The sequence below is a fragment of the Pseudomassariella vexata genome (genome assembly GCF_002105095.1).
Source record: "Pseudomassariella vexata strain CBS 129021 chromosome Unknown BCR38scaffold_4, whole genome shotgun sequence".
Classification (NCBI taxonomy): Eukaryota; Fungi; Ascomycota; class Sordariomycetes; order Amphisphaeriales; family Pseudomassariaceae; genus Pseudomassariella; species Pseudomassariella vexata.
In genome coordinates this window covers 175,757-192,600 of record NW_024467959.1, presented here as the reverse complement: position 1 = coordinate 192,600, position 16,844 = coordinate 175,757, and the positions used below count along the sequence as shown (strand labels likewise).

The 16,844-nt window shown below is 50.3% G+C and overlaps 5 protein-coding genes across 5 annotated transcripts; 4 read left to right on the top strand and 1 right to left on the bottom strand.

Moving 5' to 3' along the window:
* Positions 1 to 777: 777 nt before the first annotated feature.
* BCR38DRAFT_464340 (uncharacterized protein) lies at positions 778 to 3,327 on the top strand (the record flags this gene model as incomplete). Its single annotated transcript, XM_040862670.1, has 5 exons — positions 778 to 836; positions 905 to 918; positions 1,412 to 2,458; positions 2,526 to 2,802; positions 2,871 to 3,327. The coding sequence occupies 5 exons, from the start codon at positions 778 to 780 to the stop codon at positions 3,166 to 3,168; spliced, it is 1,695 nt and encodes a 564-aa protein (XP_040717639.1). The 3' UTR covers positions 3,169 to 3,327.
* A 1,646-nt stretch (positions 3,328 to 4,973) lies between these two features.
* BCR38DRAFT_472534 (pectin lyase fold/virulence factor) lies at positions 4,974 to 6,881 on the top strand. Its single transcript, XM_040862915.1, has 3 exons — positions 4,974 to 5,919; positions 5,977 to 6,244; positions 6,320 to 6,881. The coding sequence occupies exons 1-3, from the start codon at positions 5,474 to 5,476 to the stop codon at positions 6,749 to 6,751; spliced, it is 1,146 nt and encodes a 381-aa protein (XP_040717638.1). The 5' UTR covers positions 4,974 to 5,473; the 3' UTR covers positions 6,752 to 6,881.
* Positions 6,882 to 9,981: 3,100 nt separating this feature from the next.
* On the top strand, positions 9,982 to 10,289 carry BCR38DRAFT_509354 (uncharacterized protein; the record flags this gene model as incomplete). The annotated part of the gene is made up of 1 exon (XM_040864992.1): positions 9,982 to 10,289. A coding segment is annotated over one exon (308 nt), but the record flags the coding sequence as incomplete, so codon positions are not given.
* Positions 10,290 to 12,084: 1,795 nt separating this feature from the next.
* On the bottom strand, positions 12,085 to 13,017 carry BCR38DRAFT_482641 (uncharacterized protein; the record flags this gene model as incomplete). The annotated part of the gene is made up of 1 exon (XM_040863529.1): positions 12,085 to 13,017. One exon carries the CDS (start codon positions 13,015 to 13,017, stop codon positions 12,085 to 12,087), a length of 933 nt encoding a protein of 310 aa, XP_040717636.1.
* A 1,428-nt stretch (positions 13,018 to 14,445) lies between these two features.
* On the top strand, positions 14,446 to 16,813 carry BCR38DRAFT_149320 (retinal pigment epithelial membrane protein). The gene is made up of 2 exons (XM_040853702.1): positions 14,446 to 14,593; positions 14,647 to 16,813. Exons 1-2 carry the CDS (start codon positions 14,526 to 14,528, stop codon positions 16,526 to 16,528), a joined length of 1,950 nt encoding a protein of 649 aa, XP_040717635.1. The 5' UTR covers positions 14,446 to 14,525; the 3' UTR covers positions 16,529 to 16,813.
* The last annotated feature ends 31 nt before the right edge of the window (positions 16,814 to 16,844 follow it).

The following is a 16,844-nucleotide window of genomic DNA, read 5'->3' as shown; positions in this document are numbered from 1 at the left end:
CGAAGAGTTTACCCTCACACAGGTTTGGAACTGAACTATATATAGCCAGCCTCGTACGAGGCGGAAGCTACTCATCTTAACGATACCCTAACCTGGTTTTCGAAGTTACTATGAAGCCCGATGCAAATATGTGTTTCATACTGTAGTTATTCTGTGCGCTACCATACGTTCGTTCGGGGTAATAAGTTTTCAGCCATGCTTTCGTTTGCTAGACCTGGCCTAGAGTCGTCCCCGGACGGCACCACACGGGTCCCAATCAAATGGAAACTTGACACACTCTTGGGCATCAAGCTCCTGAATCTACAGCTAAAGTCCACATACACCTCTGCACCCTCGGGTTCTCTCACTACTGAATATTCAAGCAAAATGGAGTGTGTGAGAAAGTAGTAAAAAAGAAAACAAGCCACTGCAGCCACGCGCCCTCGGGCAAGATTCTGCTGGGTAGTATAGAACTCATGAACTGCAATACCTAGCCTAGCAAGCCACATATTCCCTCCAGGGGGCTTGACCCGATTCGCTCTTCACACTAGCCCCGGCGTTGGATACTATAAACAAACAGCCAAGCTCTCCGGTCACCAACCCACATTGAACGCTTCGACCGAGTAAGTGCGCAGAAACTCGTATTTTGAGTGTGTGGAACCGTGTAGGATAGTAATTTGATGCTTGGCGTAAGGTCAGCAGTCATTAGGCCCTGAGGAACCAGTAGGTGTGCGGCCATCATGTCACACAGGGCCGCCACAACCTCGACCTCGATTCCCACTATCGGTGTCTGAGCGCATGGTACCATCATGTATGCATGGGTCAAGCCGTTGCACTGATTCTCCTCCAATAGCAATGTAACTTGCTTGGGCAATATACGAATTAATTTATAATGTCATACAGATGCTAAGCAACAATGCATAAGTGCCGACGGAAGTTGTAAGGTTTTATGAAAGAAATTTTATGGAGTATTCGATGCATACAAGTATAAATTTAGTTCATTCATCTAGCAATATAATGGCAGTTGATGCCGGGAGCCTTCCGTGTAAAAGTTGGTGTATATACAGGCACTTAAGTATCTTGTTGTTATTCTTAGAACAGTCCAACCAATTAATCTTGTTCGTGCGTGACGGTTCGTCGCATTGTATCTCAGCCTCTTCTTCATTCCGTAATTTTGTAATTTTGTTGGCTGCGAAGGCAAGCTTGCGTGTTGATATATATATCGAGGCCATGTGGTGCTTCTATTTCCAAGCTTCCATCGGGTTGCTTACATGGTATAGAGTGACATTATGCTACATACAGCATCACAAGATGCGTCGATCCCATTGGACTCTCACTCTTCTGTCCTCGTTGATGACACAGATACAAGCCTTTCCCCCAATAGACGATGTGGTGCAGTCGCGCCAGCTACAGCAATGCCGCTGCTTCCCAGACGAAACCTGCTGGCCATCGTCGGCAACCTGGGCGTCCTTCAATCAGACGCTCCGTGGGAGACTAGTAGCCACCGTCCCGCTTGCCTCCGTCTGTCACAACAGCAGCTTCGGCACTAACGACGCTGCAGCCTGCGCCCAGCTTCGGTCCGTCTGGGACTACCCCACAACTCATATCGACACGTCGTCATCCCCCATGGCCCCCTTCTTCGCTAACATGAGCTGCGACCCCTTCACACCCAGCACCTCCCAATGCGTCATCGGGGCCTATGTCCAGTACGCCGTCAATGCCACGTCGGCGGCTCACTACCAGCTCACCCTTGCCTTTGCCAAACAGCATAATATCAGGTTGGTTATCCGCAATACGGGGCACGACTATCTGGGCAAGTCCACGGGCGCGGGTGCGCTGGCACTGTGGACGCACCATCTCCGCGATATTGCGGTGCTCGGGTCTTACGAATCGCCCCTCTACCGCGGCAAGGCGATGAAGTTTGGTGCCGGGGTGCTTAACTGGGAGGCACAGGAGGTAGCGCACGCTCATGGCCTTGTCGTTGTGGGTGGTAACGGAAGGACCGTCGGCGTCGCGGGTGGTTATACCCAAGGGGGTGGTCATGGACCGCTTGTGTCGACATTGGGGCTCGCAGCCGACCAAGTGCTCGAGTGGGAGGTAGTCACGGGGCTTTGGGAGTGTGTGAGCGCCACGCCGACCCAGAACGCCGATCTGTACTGGGCCTTGTCGGGAGGTGGGGGCGGCACGTATGCTGCGGTGTTATCGTTGACGGTCAAGGCGTATCCCGATATTAAGACGGCCGCCGCTAATCTCACATTCACTAGTGAGGGTGTATCGACTCGGGCTTTTTATGGCGTTGTGCAGACATTCCTGCTGAGTTTGCCTGCCATCACGGATTCCGGCGCCGTCAGTATTTGGTTGCTAGCCCCTGGCTTCTTCCAGGTGCAACCGACGGTGGCACCGGGCATGACGGCCGACAAGCTGCAGGCCCTGTTGCAACCTACGCTTGACGCGCTTCAAGACAACGAGATACCATATGGTACAAACCTTGCTGCTTCTCCTTTCGGTACTAACTGAAACATGTCTAGCTAACACGGTTCTCATAGACTATTTTGTGGCCGACTTCCCCACGTATCTCGATAGCTTCTACGCCATGAACCCAGCCCCCAATATCACTCAATACAACATCGGCAGCCGTCTCCTCCCGAATTCTCTTCTCTCATCCAACATCTCCGCCGCATCCCTGGTTGACGCCCTGGCTTTCATCCTAGACAACGACGGCGTCGTCTCTGGTCTATCCGTCAACGTCAGCCGCATCCCCGATGTCCCCAACGCGGTAAACCCGGCCTGGCGGCAAACCATCATTAGCGCAGTGGTTGGCATGTGAGTTTTCCGTTTTTCAATTATCTTTCTTTATCTAATGTCTTCTCCAACCAACCCTGTGCTTGTAGCCCATACAACGATACAAGCCTGCAAGCCAATATTGCCGGCCAACGCCAAATCACCGACGGGCTAATACCCAAGCTGGACGCTCTCATACCCGACTCAGGCGGCGGTGGTGTCGCCGCCTATCTGAACGAGGCGGACTTCCGCGAGACGGACTTCCAACGAGTATTTTACGGCGAAAACTACCCTAGGCTACTAGAAATCAAGCATAAATACGATCCCTTGGGTATATTTTGGGCTACCACGGCTGTGGGCAGCGAGGGGTGGCGGATTCAGGAAGACGGGCGACTATGTAGGGCATGATGAAGAGAGGGATTGCTAATTTTGAGTTCAAAAGTGGTTACTGCCAATTAAGAAGCAATACCGACATTACGACAGTGACGATGGTGTTGGTGTACGCAAGCATCGCAAATTTTCCGTCGATCTCATCTGATGCGAGTGCATATGGGGTGTGAATTGTTGTATTGGGAAAAGTATGGCCAGGTCAGCTATTCTGGCCTGGCAGAGCTCTTTATAGCTCTTATCGTATCTACCTTATCTATAGCTACAGGGTAACCCCCCCATGGGGTCACGTATCATCATCAAAATACATGTTAAGCTTAGGTTAGGAATGTACCACACGTTGACATCCCAACAGACGAACGCAGCACATAGATCAACAAAGATGGAGAACATATTCTGTACTCATCGTCGTGAAATTAGCAGGACACGTAAAACTTTTATATTTTGATGTGGTTTTGATAGACAGAGTACGAGGTCGCATGAAGACTACAGGCTGAGGCTTTAGGAGCTATCTAGGGCTACCCTGGGCCCTAATAGGGTTAAAGGTCTCCACCTCTTGCTTAAAGGTAGAAATAGTATCGGGTTCGATGGGGACTCCGGGGGTAGCACCTTAGCTGTGACGGCCATCGCTGGCCTAACCCCTATTGGCCTAGGGCCATGCTCCACACCATCGAGGCCCCTGGCCAGGGACTACCTAGATGCGAGCCTCCTTTCTGCTGTAGCTTAGCTTCCGCTTTCTTTCTCCTTCATCTTCTGTAAGGAAAGAGACGATGTGGCGGGCCGGTCTCAGCTGACAAGCTGAGTCGGGAGGGATTCGCCCCCGATCCGGTAGAACCCCGGAACCGCCCAGCTTAAGAGGAGAACTCAAGACGCTCGCACCTAGTTTAGATTCTTCAAGAATCAGTCTTGCAATATACGCACCCATACACTGGCCTACTTCTAGCTACCCTTTGCACTACCTGACTATTATATTGTGAGACGTGTGGTATCCTCGTTACTGTGAGGTCAAGGACAGTGTGGCTGTGTGGCTGAAATCGCCGAGCGATCGGATAATTGTCGGAGATTGAGCTCCTCAAAAGGGGCCAAACGTGCAACACTTAGCTCGGCAGATAGAAGTCAACAAAACACCTCACTTCTTGGAATTGACTTCCGTGAGAGCCCAACCGTAGTCACCTTCCCTGCACCCAGCCGCACCTATCTTTACAGTGACATCTTCTTTATTTCCGTTAATAGAAGCCCCTACCCTGTCGTCTGCTTTGTCTCAGCCGTAGCGATGCTCACCGTGACATTCGCTAATAGAGATAATTTTATATCCTGAAAAAACGTCGCTCTATTTCTCCTTTAGCTCTAGGTTAGGAGTTTTGTAGAGCCGAACTCCGTAGTTGCAGTAACTACTATGTTCCTCCTAGAGGAAAATTCGACCCTAGCGACTACCGGGCTAGCCAGGGAAGGTATCCTATTGTCAACGTATCCCGGAGTTTTTACATCGAGATCCCACAATTACGGAAAAATTCAAGTCGCTAGTTTGGAGCGAATATAGTAGCTACTGTAGCTCTTGAAAATTTCTCAAGACAGTTGACTTTAGCTAGATAGAGAGGAATAGCCCGTGGATAAAGATTTGTGCGTGAAGAATAGTCTCCAAAATGAGGTTAGCTGCACCGAGGGATATATGGCTATTCAGACTACTATGTATTCTACAAGAAATTCCGTCAGCTATAATACGCCGGGCCGTTCCTGCCAGGCGGAATATGTGAAGTGGAACGTTTTAGTGGGTCAGGGAGATTTACAGTCACGTCACCCTACCTTCGTACTCCACATGGGGGATCAGCTGCGTAATCCCAGCACACCAGAACCGGCCCACAGATTGACTTATACAGCAGCCATCACCGAACCCCGTACATGCGCCTTCAAGGGCCTGTGTTTTGAGTAGACGGGAAATCTGCCGATCACCTTTTCTCATTCGATCCAGTCGGTCGAGTTCATCGCATGTAGTCCCAAAACCCACGACAGAACAGTCCCTCCATCCTCGGTTCCTGTCAATTTGTTGTTGACCCCCAGCGCCGCATGCCACTTGTCCCCAGTTTTGCTGCACACAAGCATCTCTTGGTGGAGTCATTGGTGGAACGGAACGACTTTGGAAGAAACATGCTAATGACATGAGTCTTGGCGCTTCATGGCGTTGGTATATAATAAGACACCGGCTGTAACTTAGCAATGCAATGCTTCTGGCTCGTTATACCCGCTCCCACATTCTTTTATTCTATTCAGTCGTTCATTTCTTCAACGACTAGACGTTCGTTTTTCACAATAAACAATTACACTCACGATGAGATTCTTCCAAGTTTTAGCCCTGGCCGGTGCCGTTTCTGCTGCTCCCAAGGCTGCCAAGGGCAAGCGAGCCGTCACTGTCTCTGGATCAGCCGAAGGATTCGCGGCCGGTGTCACGGGCGGAGGTGACGCCACGGCCGTTTACCCCACCACTACCGATGAGCTCGTCTCTTACCTCGGCGACGACGAGCCTCGTGTTATTGTCTTGAACCAGGAGTTCGACTTCACGGGCACCACTGCCACCGCTTCCGGCTGCGCGCCGTGGGGTACTGCCTCGGCTTGCCAGATCGCCATCAACAAGGATGACTGGTGTACCAACTATCAGCCTGATGCCCCTACCGTGTCCAGCATCACCTACGATGAGGCCGGCATGAGTGGCATTGACGTTGCTTCCGACAAGACCCTGATTGGTGACGGCACCAGCGGTGTCATCAAGGGCAAGGGGTGAGTTTTTAGCGGGGTTCTACGCCTGAACCAAAATCACTAACATACATATTACAGTCTCCGCATGGCCAACGGTGTCTCCAACATCATCATCCAGAACATCCACGTCACCGAAATCAACCCGCAGTACGTGTGGGGCGGTGATGGTATCACCATCGACGGCGCTGACATGGTCTGGATCGACCACGTCAAGACGTCCCTTATTGGCCGCCAGCACATCGTCCTGGGCGAGGAATCTTCGGGCCGTGTCACCATCTCCAACAGCGAGCTTGACGGTAACACCGACTGGTCTGCGACCTGCGACGGTCTCCACTACTGGGGTTACGTAAGTTCCCACCCTTGCGGTCCTGTCTACGTGACAAGAAAGAGCCCCATCCAACTGATACATAAATGAAAACAGTATTTCACCGGCTCCTCCGACACCATCACCTTGAAGGGCAATTACGTCCACCACACCTCGGGCCGCGGCCCCAAGGTCGGCGGCAACACAGTCCTGCACGCCGTCAACAACTACTTCGGCCCGTCATCGCACAACTTTGAGATCGGCAGCGGCGGCTACGTCCTGGCCGAGGGCAACGTCTTCGACTCGGTTGACGCCCCCGTGGATGCGTCCAGCCTCGAGGGCGAAATTTTCACTGCCGAAGACGTCTCCGCCTGCTCCAGCTACCTCGGCCGCGACTGCGAGGCCAACAGCCTATCTAGCTCGGGCGACTTGTCCGGCACCGACTCCGATGTCTTGTCCAAGTTCTCCGATGCCAGCAACATTGCTAGCGCTGACTCGCCTTCCTCCGTGTCGTCCAACGTGCCTAGCAGTGCTGGTTTCGGTATCTAAAGTGGTCCGTGATATTGTTCATCTAGTGCCGTTGAGTGTGCTAGGCCGTGGAAGTCGAATGGTTTAACTTGTGTATATATTTATTCTTTGAAACATTGTACAATTCATGACTTGGCTAGTCCATTTATCCAGACTCTTCGGTGCTTCTCATGCTTTCAAACCGTGTTTTGTCCACGTTCGCCCCCGTGTCGATGAAAATGAAGAGAAACCACAGTTAGGCTCTGCGCTTCCCCAGTCAAAATAGCAACACAGGAAATACCGCGATAGCCACAGACAGCCACGTTGTGGCGAGGCACTAGTATCGTCTCTGATCCTCACCAAATTCAGAGTTATGGTTCAGTCGCATACATCCAATTACAGGAAAGCTTCTGGTGTCCTACATAGGCTCATCAGAGAGGGAACAGCCTCTGCTACTCCATCTTACCTTGGCCTGTGGGGCTTTCCGTTTCCTTGCTGAAAGTTAGACCCGTCCATGATATTCGACGCGTGTTTGTCTTGTTCCGTAATCCACTTCGGGATCAAGATATCTTAATAATTCCAACCTTGCGGCTTGTTGAAGACCAGGTCTTTGGGTGCTGCGATTCCACGCAATAGCTGGTCTATTCAATCGCTTCTTGTCATCTTTTGGCAACGTAAAAAGCTACATATTGGTATTGCGGGCCAGCTTGTCTGGAAGACTGCAGAGCATAGGCCCAACAAGGCACTTGTGTACTGGCGAGTTGGAATGCAGAGGCTCGGTATCCATGGTGTAGTGGTAATCATGAAAATTCACGTCGCTGCTTTGCAGATGCTGGGACGAAATCAGAATGGAGAATGTCGACTATTCGAGAACGAAGTGTGGTGTGTTTGGACAATAACTGATGTGGTGTCAAGCGGGGGATGATACACGTATGGCGATCGCCACCATTGTCCCAAGTGTACTACGCTGAGATATAACCGCCAAGAAGATTATAATCCTGGCTACCATCTGGCAGGTCAGGTCGTATTAACCAGCCTGCCATGTTAAGCACGGCATGATCTTGAATAATTGACCAGGTGAGCGACACGAGGGGGATGGTTTCATGCCCAAGGAATATCGGGCGCGGAAATGTCGAATAGAACTTGTTCCATGCGATGAAGTGGGCGTTGGCGCTTGTATGAAAATGTTGCAGTGAAGCCAAAACGCGGACGTCTTTTGCCATGAACAGCTTGACTTGAAAGAAGTCTTACTTTCCGTCGACTTTGTGTAATATCGGACCCAATGTGTCTTTAGCATGGAAACATTCCAGAAACAGACCCCATCAACCCTCAAGGACTTGGATAGTACTTTTCTATCCTTAAGTGTCGGATATAGTCTGCGACGGCAACATGTATGAATGCTGAACACAATCTGGAGAATAATAGGGACTTATGTGGTCTGCTACCGCATTTCGGACTTTTCTCGATTCCGATGTTCAGATTGCATTCTGTATCCTTGGATGCTAATCAAATATTTCTCCATGACGTCGAGATGAGACCCAAGTTCCACTGCTACGGCCAAATTGTTGGCTTCTGGCATATATTTGAGAAAGAACAATAGCCAAGCTCCAAAACTCAAAGATTTGCACCGACCAAGTACACTGCGAAATCCAACTGAGTTCGCGAATAAATGCTTCAGAGCCTAATTAATATCTCGTTCGTTGTCGTGTGACTCCAAGTCTAGGCCATTTCTCCAGAGTTTCCTACTTAGGCCCAACAAGTCCCCGGTGCTGCAGAACTCCAACAGAACTCGGCGAGTAAGGTACAAATTCAAGATTGTTAGGAGACTAACCGGCTTTGAATATTGTTGAATGACTCATGATCGAGTGAGTCTATTACAGTCCCAGCAGTGAAGTCGCGAGTGAGTGCGTGCTCTTGGCCTTGAATAGAAAGCTCTTGGAAGACGCATGGCTTCCTATACCTGTGGTCGATGGCGCTGGCAGGACACGACGGTCTGGGTCGTTTATTAGGTTGTTCAGCCATGGCTGCGAGGGAATCTACGTTGGTGACTTAACCATGCTGATGACCCACGTAACGTCTAGAAGAAGGAAAGAACATTCATAAGAGAATCGTAAGATCAGAGCATTGGACTGGATAAAAAAGCCCACATGAAACCACATTCAATGAGACCCGGCAACGCCTGCGCAATACGGCACCAGGTTATACTTGCAACAAGCGTTGGGATGCCTGTGTGCAACGCCGCGAAGATCTTCTCAACATTAGCGAAACACAGACCGTGCTAGAACTGAGTCTAACGATTTTCCAGCGCATCCGGGTCTCTACTTCTCTTAGCAGTTCTTTCCGTTAAATACCTTCAGCCTGGAGCTCCACGGCCTTTTCCAGGATGATATCAGTATCTTGCCTAAAACCGGATTGGAAACTTGAACAGTCAGTAATGGCAGGCCCCCGAAGCGACCACTATGGCCGGCGCAGCCAGCCGCAAGAAAATACCACAGTTGCCTTATCTGGAAATGAGTTGCTGTATCTCGTATTTGCATTGGCCCCGTTGCAAGGGGCAACTTGTGACACATTATAATCGAGCAACAAAATCCTGCACTGGTGCCAGCTTGAGTCTCAACTCCATGAGCAAACTACGTGAAGTACTTGTTAATGTCTGCGTTGACAGTCAGCAACTTGAAAGAAAAGTGCCATTAGCTAAGCCCGCCATGCAGTTGCATCTACTTAATCTATGTCTTTATCTATTTGTGTTTGGGGGTATGTGATATATATTCATCACTTAGTTGACAAGGTTCTAACAATTGTCATCGGCAATATCTTCAAACATAAACACTCAGTATCAGCCTCCATGATGATCTTTCTTCTTTTTTTCTTTTTGTTTTTGGTGGCATTCAGCTACTTCATGTACAGCCTTTGTCCAGCCGTAGTGCAGCACTTATTCTTTTGAGTACAACACCAACATACCGACAGTGGAATTTAGGGACATTACCTTATAAATACACGTGCGCCGCATTCAATTTTCAGCTACCTGCAAGGAATTTTAGTGCTTGCCGGCTGCCTTATTCATAGAGCTATTCATTTATGACGTGCCTTCTGCAACGTCTTTTGGTGCTGCTAGGTTTGCGAAATTGTCACCTCAGTCAACCAACTATATCATCCTGCAATGATATCAACGACAATATCAATATATTACTTCTGCTCCATTAATCACAGCCTCCCACGATGCGGTCCATTTAATTGGCAGGCTTACTGCTAGCAGCCAGTTAGACTCTGTCGGTTGTTGCCACATCTATCCAAATGTTCGCTGCATAGCTTCAGGGAAAATATGTCAAGCAACAGCCGGCATGAGCGAGATTAGCACCGCAACTGATTACAAGCCTGATGTTGTCAGAAAGGTTCACTTCATATCGACCGACGTCCTCTTTAACGACATTGCCGGGATCAACCACAAGCTGGCAACCCTGGGATCCATGGTCTTGCCAAGTTTGCTATCCAGGTGGCTCTGCACTTCAAGCTCAACGCCCGCAAGTTGCCAGACAACATTTACGGAGGCTATTTGGGCTTTGGTACATATCAACACGGCGAGGGTCGTATCACTACGGACTGGGGGAATTTGAGGTCAATAAAGCGTTGCGTGGTGTCGCTTCGAATTGGTTTCCAACGCAACCCTGAATCATACGATTGCCAGCACCAGGTACCGGGTTAAGTACCAGGTTAATGTCACTTTCTGCGCGGCTACCATGATGATTTCGATGGTGCTTACGGGCGAAGTTGCCACAAGTGATTATCTGCTACTCTGGTACACTTCTGAGTGAGACGTTTGAGGACGTGGCTCATAAGTTCTTCCCCTGTTCTTCTTACATCTCGGGGGCATTGAGACCCGGGAAGAGTGGTATCTGTCCACATGAACAAGCCAAGTGACATATCACTAACGGATGATCACTAAGACCAACGAAACAAAATCAACATACTGAGTAACAGCCTAAGAGGACGGCGCTGTCCTCAACGCCAACCAGCGCGCCCATCTAGCCCACCGGGCTGATTTCTCTAGGATTATCGTGCTCCGCACCGTCAGCAACCCAACTTCGGCCATCCGCCACCATATATCATAGTTTCTGATAACCTGCGCATTGTGGACCAAAATGACCTCGACATCTCCAAAGCCAATATCCAGCTAGGTAGAATTGAGGTAGAATTGAGATCGTCAACGGCAGTATTAGTGAATCGGGCCGCATGCTCGCAGTGGGGGTCAAGCCTGCGAATCACGTCAGGGGTATCTTTCAGCCGCTGGAGGAGCTCGATTCCGATCCCGCGACGGTATTTGCGGGGGCTGCTGGGGCCGGTGGGAGCAACTACGTGGGTCCGAAGGGTGGAAAGGGAGTAGGCATGTTTTTAAAATGGGGATTGGCGTGAGATCGGCGGTTGGAGGAAGGAAAGAGGAGTCTGGCGCATGAGAGCGATCTTGGACACAGAGAAACAAGCTTTACTTGGGTGTACATCACATGCAGGGGACGCTTAGTTGCGGTCTTGGACACATGAAGACAAAACTCAGAAAATCCCTTTCGTATGAAGTAACGTATTGAAATGGAAACTCTATTACAGACACTTTAACGTAACGCATATGCGTGTTACGCTTAGTTTCGTACACCACATGAGTTTCGCAGATGAGGCGAGGCGGAGTAAGCGCGTGCAGCGTTCATCCTATTCTTCGAGTTATTCTTCGAGTTGGCTTGGACAAGAAAGACCCCGCACATCTTTTCCGTTCGGATGCCATGCAGATGAAACTGGAGAAAGAAACACTGTAGACCATGTACCCGTCGATAGCATGATTTTCGGCTTGGCGATGAGGAGTTGGAAAGTATGGGGAGATCATAGTTGTAGCCGCCAAATGCTGACAGCAGGTGTTAAGCACTATTGGAGCGGGAAAGGGTAGAGTAGTAACGTGGTGCATCGGTTTGTGCCACATTCACATAACCCTAATACATATCGATATTATATCACCAAGTGAAGATAAGGACTTCAATTCAGTAACATCGCGAGGTTGACGTTCAAACTTCATCTTATTTCAACCTGTTTTAACTTGTGGAAAACACTAATTAGAATCCAAGGGTATAACTCAATCGCAAACCATAACTTTATCCATTACCACCCCATTAAATTGGATAGTACCTCGGGTATGTTGAGTAAAACTAAAGATCGTAGGGTAGGGTATTTTGAACGTGAACATCAAAGTGAAACAGTTCGTAATAACGCGGTTTAGACCCCGTCATCGATGGTTCTGTAAAAGGATTGTGAGCCACGCTCTCTGTCGTCCATCATTTCGAACCCGCATGGCGCAAGGAAGAATTCTCCTAAACCAAATTCAAGCTACGGTTTGATTATACGTTTTGCCCATTGGTCGCAGTAGTGGTTGTGGTTGCCGCCGCCGCATTCTGCCCATTGGTTCCCGTAACGCCATCAGGGGCGTTCACACCACCCGAAGTTCCGGAATTGAACTTCTCACTAGTTTGCTTCGACTCTCGAATGCGCAGTCCCAACTGGGTAGGATTGATGTTGCGGTGGCCCCAGATGAGCAAAGCACCGAAAATAGGCTTGGCCATAATATCCAGGACACCGTAAAAGATGGCCTCAGAATCCGGGTGAATGACATTGGCGCCTTCGCTCAAACCCCAAGCAATGGGGTAAAGGAACCAGAGAAATATGAGCCAAATGCCACACATATTGAATGTTTTCTTTGGTTCACCACCGAGAGTATTGGCATGCTTGCGGCCGTCCCAGATCAAATTGTAAACGACGTAGAGGAATGCAGCGGTGCCGAAGGCCCAGAAGCCCCATTTGTACGTGGTGCGGGTGAGGGCACCGATGAGGCCGCAGACAATCATGATCTCGTCGGCGAGGAGAGTGATGAGGATAGTAGGCAAGGGAATGCCGGCTGTCAGCATCAGATCCAGAAGCAGCAAGGGCGTCGTGATGGCCCAATCGATGTAGCGGGCGTAGAAGATCTCGCGGGTGCCCGCGGCGGCGACAGCGCTACTTCCAGGACGGACGAACTCAGCCTGGATAGGTACTTGGCCCAAGTCGGCACCCATGGAGAAGTAAGCGATGCAGGCGACGGCCGTGATACCGGCCGTGATATAGTGGAACATGCGGTGAGTTTGGGGCTTGGTCAGAGCTAGGCCCATGAAAGCGATAGTCGAGATGCCCATGATGGCACACACAGCGAAGTACCAGTCGGAGCCATGGGTGGTGATGAGGAGGTCGGGGCGATCCCCCACCACACTATTGGTGTTGATTGCCTCGTTTCTAGGCATTGTGGCGGTCTCGATGTTCGATAGCGTACCGTTGTAGAGAGCCGTTGAGCCAGTCTGTGAGTACACAGAGCGAACTGGACAGTATTATTCTCTCGGCGATATTACTTGGGCGGCTAGATACACCAGCGAATGGCTACTGGGGATGGGGTTTATTTGAACACCACAGACTTATCCATGCTATGTGGCTAGCGAGGGAAGCGATGACTTCATCTGGATATTCCTGATACCCTGTCAGAGCAACTGCAACTGTCACAGAGTCATGTACCTTAAAATTGTATGTACTCTCAAGGTATTGGCCTTTCGAGATGCAGTTCTGTCGTTTTTGTTACCCTTTGCCCACTGCCCATGTCGGAGCTACCCCTAGCTCCTAACTCGGAAGACAAGCACAGGAGCTATAGCACAAACCGAAGTGATCGCTGCCGGGATTAATAGACAAACAAGCTTTTCTGTAAGACGTTCAACGTTATGGCATCCCAACGTTAGCAAATGGAAACGTGGACGAGCCTTGCTTGTGCGCGACCACAGCAACGATCTGACTCGACATGTCTTGGTCATGAGACCCAGATATCAGTACAGAGCGCTACGGGTTGTCACCTGCAGAATTGCCGGCGACGATCAGCAACTCACAAGTTGGCGCGAAGATAATGTTTGAAAAGTACTGTTACAGTGGGGGTGAGATATGCATACAGTCGGGTTAAAGTTTCGGTGTTGATGAATCACCGTTTTAGCTCCCGACCCGCCCGGACCTCATCTGTCTAGTCCGGAGCGAAGTCATGATATCATTACCTGTGTCGAGCTCCAGTTTTGGAGTACGATCAACATTTTCCTCGCCAGATAGAACTAGGGATGCCAGCCAAAGCTTGCTTGAGGGGTAATTACAAGCCCTTTCGCTAGCCTCGACCGTGGGAAGATTCTAGTGGGTGGACCAGGACTAACTGTGTCTTTCACCGAGCCGGCATGCATGCACTTCTTCCGGTGCCTCGCATCCAGCTACAAGCGAGTCCCACAACTCCGAACATTCGATTGTCAAAGACTTCTCAGATGTGTAATCTGATAGTTGAGTTCGTCATGCAACATCCGTAACCATGCATACACAGTACAGACCACGTGTCTCGCCCCGCGAGTGACGAGGTAACTTCCCCGCTTAATAGCCTGACCGTTCGAAACTGGAGACTTCAGATGATAGCTATGGGCCTGAACCACATGCCATTCCATTGCAGCCTTGCAGTCCGTGCGCTTGCTTCAGAACTCTCTCGGCGTATCATCATGAGATCGAGACCAGCGCAGAAGTGGGCAAAACTCGGAAACATAAGTTTTCATCCTTGCTACGCGGCAATGATCGGATAGTGATGGGAAACCAGTGTGGAATCGTTCTCAAAAGGTAGCCATCTTAGCTTCTCGGTTTCGAGCCTTCGCGTTCTCGCGCACGGGACTGTGCTGGAAGAACGTTGCTTCTGTTGTGTCTTCACCCGACCCCAATAATTGTAAACCAGAGGCACAGTCTCACCATGTCAGAAGCATTGTTGAGGGCTGTGGCGACACGAGAGGACGAAAAGGTAACCCGCGGGCCGCATCCGTAAGTTGTCGATGAAATAGAACTGGGCGATGAAGAGCTGACAGCTTTTCCAGATACCTGTCGGGAAACTTTGCTCCTATTAAGCGGACGCGACCGCTTACTCCGTGTACATTTATGGGTCACATACCTCCAGAGCTCGCCGGTGGTCAATATGTGCGGAATGGTGGCAACCCGACCACGAATGAGAACCTTGGTCGTGATGCGCATTGGTTCGACGGCGATGGCATGCTGAGTGGGGTCCTGTTCCGAAGGGGCGGGGAGAAAGGGACAGAGGTTAAACCCGAATTTGTCAACCAATTCATCCTGACCGACGTTTATCTAAACGCTAAGGACAACACCAATCTCAAAACACCACTCCTTCCTAGTATAGCGACTCTCGTCAGCGCATCACTCGCCAGAATCATCGTGGTAGTTTTACGGACCTTGTTTCTCGTGCTTTTGTCAGCATTACCTGGATCGAGGCAACGCGTAAAGAAGATCAGCGTCGCCAACACGAGCGTCATCTTCCACGATGGTCGAGCACTGGCCACATGCGAGAGTGGTCTACCCATGAGATTTCAACTGCCCGGGTTGGAGACCGTTGGATGGTTCAATGGACGTAAGGCGGAAAACGAACCAAACCAAGACGGGCGGCGTGGCTTCGGGGGAGAATCCTCCATTGCATTCATGAAGGAGTGGACAACAGGCCACCCTCGAGTAGACCCAGTGACGAAGGAGCTGATATCCTTCCATGCCGTATTCATCAAGCCTTTCGTCTATTATTCCATCGTCCCGCCGAGCAAGCCCGTAGACCCACGCGCGCCGATGCTTGGGCCTCGATTCGACATGCCGATACAAGGGGTGTCTTCCCCAAAGATGATGCATGATTTTGGTGTCTCGGCAAGGCACACCATCATCATGGATTTGCCTCTTTCCTTGAATCCGATGAACAGCTTGGTAGGAAAGCCTGTCGTTTCATACGACCCGACGGAACGATCGCGGTTCGGTGTTTTCCCGAGATACGAACCGCAGAAGATCCAATGGTTCGAGACAAATGCGTGTGTCATTTTTCACGCGGCGAATTGCTGGGAAACGGACTCGATTGTGCCCGTTTCCGAGAAATGCGTTCATCTTCTCGCGTGTCGCCTCACATCGGCATCTGTGGTGTACAGCGCTGGTGCGCTCGCGCCGCCCGTCCCTAAACCAGTACCTCCTGAGTATGTTGAGCAAGAACAATGTCGCCTGTATTATTTTAGTTTCCCGTTAACGGCAGATATGACGGACAAGCCTATGATTCGAAATCAGTGGGCACTGTCAGCCATTCCGTTTGAGTTTCCCACATTGGCAAAATCTTATGAGATGACATCTGCGTGCTACATATATGGGTGCAGCACCGGCTCGTCTTCTTATTATTCTGCTGCGTTGGGCAAAGCTGCCAAAATTGACTACCTCGCCAAAATTAACGCAGAGACACTAATTAGTCGGGGCATTGCTCACCCACCACAACAAATCAAAGGTTGTGTGGATAACCGTACCCTCGACGAGATCATGCGGAGCGTCGACCCTGACGATCCGATCAAGCTGTTCGCGCTGCCCGAGGGATGGTTTGCGCAAGAGCCGCGTTTCGTGCCCCGAGCAGACCCAGCATCTGAAGACGATGGTTGGCTGCTCACCTATGTATTCGATGAGTCGCAGTTGGACAACAACGGCGAGTGTGGCGACCATGCCGTGAGCGAATTGTGGGTTATTGATGCGAAAAACATGAGGGACATCATCGCTCGCGTCAAGTTGCCGCAGCGAGTGCCGTACGGGCTCCACGGGGCCTGGTTCCCGGAAGAGGAGATCCATGGGCAGCGACCAATTGAAAAGTTGAGATGTGAAGTTCCCAAGGAAAGCATTGATCAAAGCAGCTTATTGGCAGTAATAAGGTACACTTTGGAGAGGTGCATTGGCTGAGGACGCGCATTAATGCAAGTGAATTTTGCGATGGGTGCAACTGGAATGAGCGGGAGGAACCATCGAGGTGGGGAGATAAGGCGCGTATCTCCAGGCAACATCCTGGCGCATTGAGGCCATAGCAGCCGCTCCTAATTGTTTGGTCGGAACAGGCGTGTTGCAATGGCAATAATTGTAATAAGTATTAAACATACTGGACATTAGGGCAGAGGACTCACTTGCTTAATGAATGGTTGGAGAAATAATCGCAGTTGCTACTTCATTCAGATGTGCTCGCCGCTAAATTGAGGTGGTGGTACCTGCAATTCGGCGTTCC

Excerpts from the sequence above, each read along its gene's own strand:
- BCR38DRAFT_472534 (XM_040862915.1), top strand. The coding sequence starts at position 5,474 with ATGAGATTCTTCCAAGTTTTAGCCCTGGCCGGTGCCGTTTCTGCTGCT. Across the intron at positions 5,920-5,976 it reads GGTGTCATCAAGGGCAAGGG|TCTCCGCATGGCCAACGGTG; the intron begins GTGAGTTTTTAG and ends TACATATTACAG. Across the intron at positions 6,245-6,319 it reads GTCTCCACTACTGGGGTTAC|TATTTCACCGGCTCCTCCGA; the intron begins GTAAGTTCCCAC and ends AAATGAAAACAG.
- BCR38DRAFT_149320 (XM_040853702.1), top strand. The coding sequence starts at position 14,526 with ATGTCAGAAGCATTGTTGAGGGCTGTGGCGACACGAGAGGACGAAAAG. Across the intron at positions 14,594-14,646 it reads GTAACCCGCGGGCCGCATCC|ATACCTGTCGGGAAACTTTG; the intron begins GTAAGTTGTCGA and ends CAGCTTTTCCAG.